Source organism: Labrus mixtus, chromosome 4 (genome assembly GCF_963584025.1).
Source record: "Labrus mixtus chromosome 4, fLabMix1.1, whole genome shotgun sequence".
Taxonomy (NCBI): Eukaryota; Metazoa; Chordata; class Actinopteri; order Labriformes; family Labridae; genus Labrus; species Labrus mixtus.
In genome coordinates, this window is record NC_083615.1 from 5,284,522 (window position 1) to 5,297,991 (window position 13,470).

General features: G+C 40.5%; 2 protein-coding genes across 2 annotated transcripts; one reads left to right on the forward strand and one right to left on the reverse strand.

Annotated features, from left to right (window-relative positions):
• The first annotated feature begins 1,363 nt into the window (after nt 1–1,363).
• On the forward strand, nt 1,364–7,829 carry dnaja2b (DnaJ heat shock protein family (Hsp40) member A2b). The gene is made up of 9 exons (XM_061035307.1): nt 1,364–1,520; nt 3,629–3,688; nt 4,095–4,321; nt 4,420–4,500; nt 4,589–4,722; nt 4,821–5,017; nt 5,180–5,324; nt 5,907–6,034; nt 6,143–7,829. The coding sequence occupies exons 1-9, from the start codon at nt 1,443–1,445 to the stop codon at nt 6,329–6,331; spliced, it is 1,239 nt and encodes a 412-aa protein (XP_060891290.1). The 5' UTR covers nt 1,364–1,442; the 3' UTR covers nt 6,332–7,829.
• A 93-nt stretch (nt 7,830–7,922) lies between these two features.
• Nucleotides 7,923–9,098, reverse strand: LOC132972459 (uncharacterized). Its single transcript, XM_061035308.1, has 5 exons — nt 8,920–9,098; nt 8,650–8,826; nt 8,421–8,525; nt 8,249–8,340; nt 7,923–8,161 (listed from the first exon to the last, which is right to left on the reverse strand). The coding sequence occupies exons 1-5, from the start codon at nt 9,061–9,063 to the stop codon at nt 8,086–8,088; spliced, it is 594 nt and encodes a 197-aa protein (XP_060891291.1). The 5' UTR covers nt 9,064–9,098; the 3' UTR covers nt 7,923–8,085.
• Nucleotides 9,099–13,470: the final 4,372 nt, after the last annotated feature.

The window sequence follows — 13,470 nt, forward strand, 5'->3', positions numbered from 1 at the left end:
ATTGTAGTAAGCCACAGTTGTTACACAGCTTTATCAGCCACATATAGGCACTCTAAACTGTCTTTTGTAGTTTTGTTTTTTTTTGCTCAATACCTGAAAAGATAATTACACATTAATTGCAGAACCCTTTTCCTTCTACTGTTTCCTGGAGATTACGATTTCTTTGTTTTTTTTTTGCCATCTGCACTTGGATGGTCTATTACCTTGCATAACAAATGTTGGGGGAAACGGAAAAACAGCAAATACAAGGTGAACTGATAGACTCAGAGTGATAGAGCATCCTTCTTCTCTGACCCTTAAGTTTCTGCATAAAAATGTTGATCCTTAAGCAAAGGTGCTACTTGAAAAATCTATAGGCAACCCCTACTCAACTTAAAATAAAGGTGGTCAAAACACATCCCACGATACCTACAGTCAATTCAATTTCAAGTTATTCAATGTAGGGCTGGGAAATATATAGAGTTTTTAAGATATATCGATATATTTTCAAACAAGATATGGGGTAAGACAATATCGTTAATATGGATATAGTTTAAGTTACATTAAAATAACATTACAGAGGTGCCAGGTCACCTTTTTCTCATCTCAATGATGATGACTGACTGTCTGTCCCTCTTAACCCTGCTCCTCCTCTCTCTCTTTTATTGTATTTAAGGAACATTTTTATTTTATAATATTACTTTTTAAATTCACAAACAGGTAGTTTATTTTTCCATGTGTTTTCACTGTTAATAAAATACATATCGATACATATCGAGTATCGCCATTCAGCCAAACAATATCGAGATATGAGTTTTGGTCCATATCGCCCAGCCCTAATTCAATGTAAAATTTTGACATGATTTTTGCAGAAGAAGTCAGTAGCAGTCAGTGAACTGATAGACTCAGAGTGATAGAGCATCCTTCTTCTCTGACCCTTAAGTTTCTGCATAAAAATGTTGATCCTTAAGCAAAGGTGCTACTTGAAAAATCTATAGGCAACCCCTACTCAACTTAAAATAAAGGTGGTCAAAACACATCCCACGATACCTACAGTCAATCCAATTTAAAATTTTGACATGATTTTTGCAGAAGAAGTCAGTAGTAAGCCACAGTTGTTACACAGCTTTATCAGCCACATGTAGGCACTCTAAACTGTCTTTTGTAGTTTTTTTTTTTTTTTTTTTTTTTTGCTCAAAACCTGCAAAATAATGACACATTAACTGCAGAAACCTTTTTCCTTCTACTGTTTCCAGGAGATTACTATTTCTTTCTCTTTTTTTTTTTGTTGCCATCTGTTTGTGAGTGGGTGTTTGTGTCTGTCGTATAGTATCTGGCAACCCCCAGCAGCGCAGCAGCGCAGCAGCCTCCCCAGCCCGGTGAATGTTGCAGGATCGGCTCCTCTCTCAGCTGAACCTCCGCAGCGGGTCTCCTCCTCCTCCTCCACTTAGCCGGTTAGCATCATGGCGAACGTCGTGGATACTAAACTCTACGACATCCTCGGAGTTTCACCATCTGCATCTGAGAATGAACTCAAGAAGGTATGTCGGGAAAACTAGCAGAGTGTGCGCAGAGTAAGCGAAAACATAAAGCAAAAGTGTAAACCAATTATATTCGGCCTGGTTTAGATAACGCAGGCTAAAGATGCTAACAGGAAGCTAAGCTAACGATGGTTAGATAAATATTCATTACGGGATAGTTGTTTTTTACAGATAAGTAAAGCAATTCGCTCTTATGTGGTTTAAAACACATGCGTAATAGGCGTCTGAAACATTCACATTTTGTTAAAAAAACATTAAGTTGGCCTTCCCAGAGATCCAACACTTGTGTGACCACGAGTGTTGCTAGTTAGCTCGCCGGCTACTAGCGTGTGATGATAACCACATTCCAGCAACTAGCCTCGGCCACATCGAGCTGTAACGACAGCAGTGTAACTAACCAGGTACAGATATCACCTTCCCTGGTGTTATAATCTGCATGTGTGTGTGTGGGGGGATTTAAGGTCAATGTGTTAAATAGGTTGATTCACCTGCTGTGTGTGTGAAGTGTACATTGAGTTTTGGACTAACTAATGAAAAAACATTGACAGAGGTTTTTAACACACAAGTAAAACAATGGTTGAAACTGAATAAACCCTGTGATCACACACACACACACACACACACACACACACACACACACACAAATACTCCTGTATTTGACGTGTTCTTCATTCTTATTTGTGTGTAACTTTTTTTAGTAAAGGCCTAACCAGGGACATGGGTTTTTTTTTTTTTGCAAATAAGTCTTGACTAGAAACTCATATTTTATATTTTATATGAAACAATGTCTCTGTCCCTGCTCAATAAACTTCTAAACAAACAAACAATGTTGAAAAACAGCCTTTTGTAAAAGAAACTCAGTCCATATATTAGACCTCTACGATTGTGTAGTCAGTAAAGATAAGGCCCAGGATTAAAATCTGTCTTGAGACAGTCAACCACATGTATTCGCCTACTTTCAACTTTCGCTTTTGCATGTCCTTAGACCAGTAAAATATGTTTAATCCCATGGAGCACTACTACTAATAATAATAAGCACTTTCCACTAATCCCAGCTGGTTTTTCTGAAAGGACATTTCACAATTCTGGGGGTTACCGACAAGCCACTGTAGAATCTTTAACCCTGATGTGACAGGTAGAAAGTGCTGTTATTATTAGAATATAATAGAATTACTTTATTGATCCCAAACTGGTTACAGCAGCAGGTTGTCCAAACACACAATATGAGTAAAAAAAACACAATGTTAGCAAATCTAAACATAATATAATATTAAATACAAAGTAAATAAGCACTAAAAATATCAAAACTAAGAATGTGAATATATACAACCAGGATTTAACTAAACATTACTAGTCTTAAATATGAAGATTAAATATGGAAGATTAAAAGTGACTGTGCAAAAACAGAGTCGTAAATGGTTGTAAATTCAATCTGAAAGATTAAATGTGAATGTGCAAAAACAGAGTCGTAAATGGACAGTATTGACACAAGTTAAAGTGCATGAGTGTGACTTTTATTGAATGTCTTTACACTTTCATTACCAAAGCAGGGGAATTCACAACGCACAAGGTTTTCAGGTGTGGTTGATGTTGAAGTGATCCTCACACACACAAAGTGTTTAGAGGTTGCGATGTCAATGGCAAGCGATGCTCTTGCGGTGTCCTGATGTTTTTGACAGCGGGCCCTCGGCTGGTATCGACAGTCAATCAATAGACTACACCAGTGGTCGGCAACTGGCGGCCCCCATCAACCCTCGACGTGGCCCTCAGGTCAATTTTGACATATCAATTAATTGGAAACTTGAAGAAAAGATGACAAAATCTGACATGAAATAGTGAAAACCAGAAATATGTCCATAATAATATTTGATCACTGGTATATGTTGAGTTAATTTGAGACATAATCGACTGTAATCGTTTAATTTGGCCCTCTGGCAGTGAGAATTAAATGAATGTGGTCCTTGCTGTGACCGAAGTTGCCCATCCCTGACCTACACTTAGCAATTTGCTTGCAGAGCTTCTTTTTTTTTTTTTAACAGATTTGGATCCTAAACTCGGGGCACTCTTACAGTCTTATTCACCTTGATTAATTATTTTGTTTATTTCAGGCCTACCGCAAATTGGCCAAGGAGTACCATCCTGATAAGAACCCTGATGCTGGAGACAAGGTATGTTGATCAAAGCATGTCATGCTAACAGCAGCAACAGCAAAAATAAAAGCACTTCAGAAGCCCAACAGTTGGTACTGATAATGATTCATTTGTTTGTCATAGTCTTAGCACAACACTTTAAGGGCTAACTGGAGACAGAGAACAGAGTACAGAACATGAAACAGCTTTTCCCAAGAGCGAAGCACATCAAATTTTCGTTTGTACAGCTCTATGATTTTATTTCTTCTGAGTCTGCAAAATATGACACGAGAGACTTAGTTGTCTTTTTCATTTATTTTTATTTTGTAAGAAGGGCTCATCAAACGACTCGTCTGGTTCTTCGGTTTTGATGTACATGCCTTTTGTATTATTCACTATGTCAAGTTGTCTCATTGTTGGTGTTTTTCTTATTTATTTTTTTCAGTTCAAAGAGATCAGTTTTGCATATGAGGTGCTAACAAACCCAGAGAAGAAGGAGCTTTATGATCGCTATGGAGAACAGGGACTACGGGAGGGAGGAGGTGGAGGACCTGGCATGGACGATATCTTCTCTCATATTTTTGGGGGAGGACTCTTTGGGTTCATGGGGGGACAGGGAAGAGGACGCAATGGAGGAAAGAGGAGAGGAGAAGATATGGTCCACCCTCTGAAGTAAGTATATTACCCAAAATAGAGTTTGTTGCTGTTGTTGGTGGGTAAATCATGATGCGTTGCTAAAAAAAAAATCTAACAAATATATTTTTTCACAGAGTTTCTCTAGAAGACCTCTATAATGGCAAAACAACCAAACTGCAGCTCAGTAAGAATGTCCTGTGTGGTGCTTGTAATGGGTGAGTTTAAAGAAAATGCTGCATTTGAATCGTAATGAAACGGCGTATTGGTCACATGACGGTTAATTCTTCATTGTTTGCCTTTTAGTCAGGGGGGTAAGGCCGGAGCAGTACAGAAGTGTGTAGCATGCAGAGGGCGAGGCATGAGGATCATGATCAGACAACTTGCTCCTGGGATGGTCCAACAGATGCAGTCGGTCTGCACAGACTGCAGTGGAGAGGGTATTATGTCCATCAACGGTCTTCTCTTAAAACATGGATGATGTGATATAATAAGCACATAAGCTTATTAAAATTGTCAAATTTGTTTGTTTGTGCAGGTGAGGTGATAAATGAGAAGGATCGCTGCAGAAAGTGTGAGGGTCATAAAGTGTGTAAGGAGACCAAGCTTCTGGAGGTGCATGTGGACAAAGGCATGAAACATGGACAGAAGATCACGTTCTCTGGTGAAGCTGACCAAGCTCCAGGCATTGAACCAGGAGATATAGTCCTGGTGCTGCAAGAGAAAGAACATGAGGTAAATAAAGACAACAGATTTTTGGCATTGATTCTTCAGCTATAAATCCTTTGATTTAATGGATAGACAATGGTTGATGTTTTGGTGATTTTTCAGTATTTATTAGAAAATAATTTTACGATGAACAGAAGCAATGAAATTGGGATTTTCAATATTTATCAGGATTTCCGCCGTGAGGGCAGTGACCTTCACATGGTCCAACGTATCGGCCTGGTTGAAGCTCTGTGTGGCTTCCAGATGACCGTCACTCACCTTGATGGACGTCAGTTGCTTGTCAAATACCCTCCTGGCAAGGTCATTGAGCCAGGTAACAATGTCACCCTAACCACATCTATTTAGGTTCAGTGTTTAGAGGCTTTCATGACATTTCAGCTATTTTACTAGTTCTGGCAAAATTGTGTTTAGGTGATAGGTATTGTTGTTGTTTTTGGACTGTTGGAGCACACATTTATTTTTTAAATATAAGGCTAGAAGAGTAAAAAATCCTTCAAATGTTCTTGAAAATTATCCACTATAACACTAATAGGGTGAAGCTTGATCTAGTTTAACATGGGATCACAAGAAAATGTTGCTGCTTTCATAAATGAGCAAAGTGAAATATACATCTCAGCCATGAGCCAATAAGCTGGTCGGTTTTTAATGCAGCACCTAGATTTGTTATCCAGTGTTTTAATGTTATTCAGAGTTTTGTCTATAACATATCTTATATCATTGTGTCTTTGATTTTATATTGCAGGCTCTCATTGCTCTTCAAACGAAAAGTGGTTTACATTTTAGAGTAGTTGAGAATAGTGTGTCTCTGAGTTTATTTAACAAATATTAATTACGCAATTTCAAAGTGATTACAGAGGTCAAGTTGTCATACTTTTTGATGATGTTTTTCTGGCAGGTTGTATTCGAATGGTAAAGGGTGAGGGAATGCCTCAGTACAGAAACCCTTTTGAGAAGGGAGACCTTTATGTCAAGTTTGATGTCCAATTCCCTGAAAACAACTGGATTAGCCCAGAAAAACTGAATGTAAGTTTCAATTGTTAAACCTCCTGATTCAGACATTTTTTACTTCACTAGAGTGGTTCTGTTTTTCTGTTGTTGTTGTTTTTTTTAATCCAACCACTTTTCTTTCAGGAACTCGAGTGCTTGCTGCCTGCTCGTGCTGAAAATCCTGTAATCTCAGCAGATGCGGAGGAAGTTGACCTGACAGATTTTGACAGGAGTCAAGGGTCAGGAAGTGGAGCTAGGAGAGAGGCCTACAATGATAGTTCTGATGAGGAAGGCGGCCATCATGGCCCAGGGGTGCAGTGCGCACACCAATAAAAAAAGACTCATACACGAAGACATGCACACACATTAAGACATGAACAACCCTCAAGTCCCATTGCTAACACCATTCAAAACTTGACGCTCATACACACACACACACAATTCTCTCCTTTCATGATTCCCAGGAAATAGAAGAGAAAAGCAAAAATACACACACACCTATATCAACCCTCCTCAGTTCCTTGGTGCCCATAAGTCAGAGATATGCTGGATGTGTGATGACCATTTTGTGTTTATGGACAGTAGTGCTCATCTAAGCCCAGCAAAAAGTTGGTTTTATTGTCAGATGTTCACTGACTGAACATGACTTGGGTCGCTCTGTTTTTCATCACAAGCTTTTACCTTCCACTGTGGGAAACACCAGTCTATTGTGTAAAATGCAAATATTGTTGGCTATCTTAAATAAGGTGTAGTTTAGTCTGTCACAAACAAGTGCATGCTGCTTTCTTGCTGAAGATCTTGCACATGTAGATCCAGCATCTGGACTCGACCACAAAATCTGACCCCACACCTGTTTGTATCTTAGTGTATCACTGCTATCAAAGTGCCCCGCTATCATAACAGCTGACCTGATGACAGCCCTAAAGCCCTAAAAGATTGTCCTTTGCACAGCCTGCTGAGATCTGCACAGGTTTTACACCTCAAAAATTAACTTTCATCATTTTAAAATGGGACTGGTTGTATTTTTGTCCCCAGCTGTCATGCTAAAATATTAAAGGTCTGCGTATAGCAACAGTCGGCACCATGTTTTCTTAGTTTGAACTTTCAGCTTGTCTTTGTCTGTTTGGATGCTTGTGTTTGAGACCACATAACTTGAAACTAAGTTGTGAACACTTTTGTTTGAGGACACACTCATGTACTTTGTGTGTAATTCAGTGGCTCAGTATGTGTGAGCTGCTGAGGAATGTTCAGGCTTATTAGAGTGATAGGTATTCCTGCTTTGTGTTGGACTGCAGTGTGAGTGGGGTCAATTAAAGAGGCAAAAACAGAATGTTTATTTGCTGAGAATCTCTCCCATGTAGACATTTCCCCCTCTACTGGCCGGGACTGAGAGATTCTCCTCTCTTTCAGGAAAACCACTGGGCCCGCACCAACCCTCTGTATTATACATAACCCTCCATTTTAGAGTTGTTAACCAAACATAAGTCCTACGACATGTAACTATATTTCCATTCCCATCTACCTGTAAATAAATACAGCCATAGTCCATAGGTGCAGTCAGAGTCTACAGCAGTGTCCTTTGTCTAGTCACATAATTTCTTACGCAAGTGAGTAATGGCCAACAGTGCCAATATGAATATTACGTTCACATGAAGAGAAGTCAATAGAACCTCTGTAGACTGTTTACATGCACCTCTGTGACTCATTGTGTATGTAACTTTGGCCACAGGGGGAAAATGTGTACACAACTAAAGGGGGTCATTGATAAATGACATTATTGTTGATGCTTATGTTTGTCAAAATGATAATTAAACTGTGTAATAAACAGTCACTACACGTTTCAGAGCTATCTTTTTTCCATGCAAAACTAAATAGCCTTTGTGCAGAACCTACATATTGAGATTATATTTTCATGGTGTTTATACGTCCACAAACAACAGGAAGGCCAGTGTTTTTACAGTATGTGCAAACCTTTATTTGGACCACATAAATTGCCTGTTGAACCGTAGATTATGATGAATATGGTACCAACTTAAAAGTCATTTTTAGAAAGTCCATATCGCCTCATTTCGAGCAGATGTAGGTTTTCAGTCTGCTCCATCATTTGTTTCCCTGTTGTGGAGAGCGACTGGACCCAGAAGTTCTTGAAATCCAGCGGCATTTCTAAAAGATTAGAGAAAGTGAATAGAGGGCATTGTGATCAGCATTAAATTGGTAATTCCAGTACTTTTTCGTAGACCTGTTCCTTACCTTTCTCGTTTGGACTGCATGACGTAGGAGCGCTCTCTTCTCAGCTGCTCCAGTCGTTCTTTCACAATTGTCTTTTGCTGGTTCTTATCCTCCTAAAACAAAAAAAAGTAATGTTAATGAAACTAAAGAATCAAAACCTTTAGCCTGATTCCCTCTATAAAGATGAACTGACCTGTGGTAGATCTTGTGTGAGGTGCTTCAGCCTGTCCGTGTGTTTCAGGCCAAGCAGGTCTTCCTCTCCCTTTCTGTTTTGGACGATGGACAGACGCTTCTGAACCTGAAGGACAAACATGCAGTAGACTAACATTTCACCACTTCCTCTTACAATGATCTCTTTTAGTAGCTCTTTGTACACCTCTCTCCATTTGAGGAAGCGTCCCTTCTACACGATTGTTTCTTACCCTAAGAAGTTGTCTCTCTCTGTCTCTTTGCTGCCTTTGTTCGACCTTTCTTTGCATGTCCACCAGGTTTCGCATTGTTCTTTCTCGCTCCACTGCTGAGACCGGTTCTCCTGCCCGCTCGCTCTCCAACAGTGAGGATTCCCTAATTTCCTCTTTCCCCGCAGGGCTACCGTCAACCTTTACCACAGGAAACAGCAGATTCATGAACGGGCGACATTTTCAACGGAAATGATAAGTACAGGTTGCACACGTTTGTTACATCTGACTCACCGTAGCTTGTGAATTAAAATCAGTCTCTGGGCCTCTCATGTCCCAAAGCTCCGTATCTGTTTCAACCTGAACCACTGCTGTGTCCACATGAGCCGTCTCATTGGTCAGTGAAGAGCAAAGGTCACCAAGAAGTTGCTCGATCATTGGGTGGTCAACCAAGGCATGAGTTTGCAGGTTACAATGAGATATACCGTCTCCCTTCTCAAATTGATCAGGAAATGCTCGTCCCTAAGAAGTCAGATTATGAAAGTAAGGAATTCTGATTTGTGGAATAATTATCGGATGTTTTAGAAGATAAACTGAGTACCTGTTTGTCAGGAAAACCTGTGGAAACAAACTGGATCATGGTGGGTTTCGCCTCTTCTCTGCCTCTCTCTCCTGAAGCATTCTCACTCTGTGATGTTTCTTCAGTGGAGTGATCCATTTCTGTCGGCTCGACCTGGGTCTTCAAACTACTCTCTGGCTCCTGGCTTGGTTCTGTGTCTTCGTCTGCAGCCTCGGCCTCACGGTCATCATCTGGCGGCTTGCTCCAAGCGAGGGCGATCAGCGAGCCCTGCTTCTCGATGCACTGGGTGCTCTTCACCTCTCTTCCCTCGTCTCCTTCCTGGGTTCCTCCCTCTGTAGCGAGAGGCTGATGAGGATTACTTGTTGCATCTGATACACACAAGATCTCCAGGTAGGGCAGGTCCTCCATGAAGGCTCCACAACCTGAAGGAATTGATCAAATATTAGTATTACTACAGCTGTGTTTTCACTGCAGAAACATTCTCCAGATACCAAGGATTTCAGGAGGTATTCGTTGTATTTCGACTACTGGGACCAATGTTCCAGGATTTCGTTTTACCCCAGAAAGATTACTACTAAAGGGGGGTAGTGCTTAAAGGTGCTTAGGGGGCAATAGGTATTAAACATTTCTGATTGAATACTTGCAGCACTCAGGAGAGTCTATCACATGTCTCTAGACCTGGGTGAAAACTGTGGGCAAAAGGAACATTTTTTTCTCTTTGAAAGTATTTCCTCATGCAAGGACTGACCTGGGGAAAACTGCTTTTAGTGTTAGTGCTGCAAACTCCTGGAATATTTTACAACAGGACCTGAACTTGAGCACTTCTATCCCTTATGGACACTTTAGAAACATTATTTTTAACCGCCCAATACCTGACTGTAACTGTTTTATTTGATTTTAATTACTGACTTATCACTGTTGTAATTTCAAAGCTTTTAAATTATTTTAGTGTTTATATTTTATTGTTCTTTTTGCTCTTTTATTGATTTTTTTTCTGTAGTAGCTTTATCTAATTTCTCGTTGTTTATTATTTCTGTGTGTTTTCTCTGCATCATTGTAAATGAGGGTCGCCCTTCAATGATCTCTCCGAGAACTTAAATAAAGGTTGATGATGATGATGATGATTTCCTGGGGTAAAAAGTCAGCTTTGTTCGGTGTGTGCCTTACCTATGCAGACATCTTGTTTGTCAGTCTCATCTGCAGCTTGAACAGCATGTAGTTCTCTGCCGCCTCCTCGATTATCCTCAACCATCGGAGCTTCACCGGAGCCACTGCTGCTGTTTTGAGCAGTGACCGGTTCACTGCGGCAGGACTCAGCTGTGATTAGCCGGTTGCTGCTGTTTTCAGTGAAGTTTGGACCAGGACTGAGCTTAGAGACTGAAGTAAGAGGGGCTTCAGAGATCAGGAGTCGGAGAGTGAAGCTCTGTGCTTGAAGTTCTGATTCGTACTTGTCTCGCAGAGCTTGTACATGCCGTGGACTCTAACGGACAAACATTTTAAATCTTAACAGTCGGCTTTGTTACTGTAAATCTCTGGATTGGACGCTGCAACTTTTTTGGCTCACCTTGTCCGTCAGTGCTGGCAGCAGTGTAGATGCTTGGACCTCATGGAGCTCCATCATCTGGGCCAACAGGAGCAGGGAACAATCTTCCAGCTGTTGTTGGGACCACTTTTCCAATGTACTGCTCAAGTGGTCTATTTGGAGTTGTGGCGTGAGTTGTGCCTGATTTGAGGTGGGCATAGTCCCATTCTGTATCAGCAGGTCAGCATAGATCTGTCTCAGCCTTGTTAAACAGCTGCTCCTTAGAGCAAATTGCTCAGGACTTTCTGCATAGTAATAAGGAAAGCAATAGATTATTTTTTTGGAAGACGACCACCTTTAAAAAAGAGGTAGCAGAATTATATTGATGTACCTTCTTTTAGAGGCACTCTGGAACCTGACTCCTGGAAATCCTCTAGGGAGACCCTGTGTAACAACTTGATCAGGTGCTTCCTCTCCTGCTCCTGAGTCAGCACCAGCAGCTGCAGCACTGCCTGCTGGGACAGGGTCAAAATGTTTGTTTTGCTGCGGATAAAAGTACTTCAGCGTTCCCTTTAGTATCTTACTCCAGAAAATTATCAAAAAACTGATGTTATGGTGTGAAGCACTGCCTCTGTCTGCCCATAACCACATTTACAAACCTGCTGTGGTGATTCTGAAATGAAGTCTTTCCTTTGCTTCTCTTCCTCACCATGTTGCCACAGGGCCACCTGCTCTGCTCTGCAGGGGCTCTTAACACGGGGCCTGTACAGATAAATAAGGGATATATAGTAGAAATCATAGTGAGTATTTTTTTCATTTTCCACTGTTGCATCTGTTCATGCTCACCATGTTTCCCAGGACTGACGCGCTGCTGGCAGAGCGTTGTAGGACATATTTTCTCTCTGAGCTCGGAGAGTCGCTAACCTGATATAGAGACATATCAGTCTCAGGGCGTCCCTGTCCAGCCTGGAGAGCAAAAGTTTAATAAATCAACGTATTACTGATCTAATACGACCACTTATGAGCCCGTGTGTGAAAAATCTAAGAACAAACACCTCCAAGTTTAGTAAGACCACAGATCATCACTCATTATTTTGATCTGGCATCAACTTATTCCTACAGTATTGAATCAGAAATACACACTTGAAAAGTATTTACCTCTTGCACAGGACTGTAAGTGTGTCCTTTTCTTGTTGACGAAATGTGTGTAACTCATACAGGAACGAAACAGCAGACCAAGTCTCGTCCCTGGACGGTCCCAGATAGGCCCTGCAGGAAATGTGTTTTTTATTACAGTGCCTCCGTCTGATGTCTTTTGAGGAAAACTTGTTGTACATAACTAAGGGGGAGTTACCTGATCATAACATCATTTTGCGCATCTCAACAGTGCAGACTTTTAACAATACTTTAGTTATATTGTAATCAAGAAATATCTTTAAATTGTTGTTTTCTTTTCAATTAAAGACCATTTTTGAACAACAGTGTCCTTTCACTTACCTGTACATCCTGAATGCTCCTGGCAGCTCAGCCAAACTCAGCATGTCACCCAACTCTAAAGCCTTCTCTGCAAGATGCTCCAGCTGCTCCTCTTCCTTTTGTTGTTGGAATAATGGTAGGGTCTCCCAGATGCTCAATGCTATGGTATCACCAAAAAGGAGAACAAAAGTAAGACTGTTAAGCACCTGGTGCAGGCTCTTTGTTGATGATGTGATGTTGTACTTGGCGGTTGGTATTGTCCCTGTTGCTCTCTTACTGTTGTGCTCCTGGAGCATCTCCGTGTAAAGCAGGCGGGTCACCACATCATACTTCTCTTCAACCAAGACGAGGATGTCTGACAAGGTGACAAATCCCCAGGCCTGACATCTAACCACCAGGTTTCCACCGGGCGCAGAGGAGGGAAATATACTTTGAACACCCTCTGACACCAATCTCAGAAGATAAACAAAAAAAACGTATCAACATAAAAAAAACAGTAAAGATGAATTGTATGCAGAATGGATGGCTTGAAACATACATTACATTTTCTTAATGGTTCTGAGGTGAAACAAATACATATTTAAATCCTATATTTAACTTACCAAAGGGCAGTGTATAATAGTCATCTAAAATAATAACCTTTTAACTTTTGATTTATGCACTAAGCGCTTTTGGTGCTACAATTCCATGGTGACTTATGTTAGCCAATATTAGCATTCTTGGCTGGGTTTATGCATGACAGCCATTCACTTCAGACCTGGTTCACTTAATTAAGACATTATTGTTATGATTTGTTGTTAAATTAATCATTATTCCATAATTACCTCTTGTTCTGACTGTTGTGCAACGTTTAAACATGATGTGATGTTTTTTTAAATGTACTTCAATGGAAGAGAAGGTATTTGCAGGAACATGCAATAATATATCAAAAGTAAAAACTCAAATGTTGTGCCTTCCAAGAGGTATAGGCAATGTGGCTGTAAGTCTAAAATGTGTTTATTTTGTTAAACTTTCGCAGAGCATCATGTGTTGAGAGGTCTTGGTCTTCGTTTTGCAAGTTCAGACTCTAAACTAGAAACTAAATCCTGACAAGTACAACACAAAATGTTCCTTCTGCAATCTGTCCGAGCCCGAAGTATTATGAAAAGGAAACTCAAGCTAGATGCTCTCGCCTTAGAACCGTATTATTTTAAAGATGCTCACTTTGCCCAGCACTTCCTGGCTGCCTTCTTCAGCCTCTTCACAGCCCTCACACTTCCACACTGCT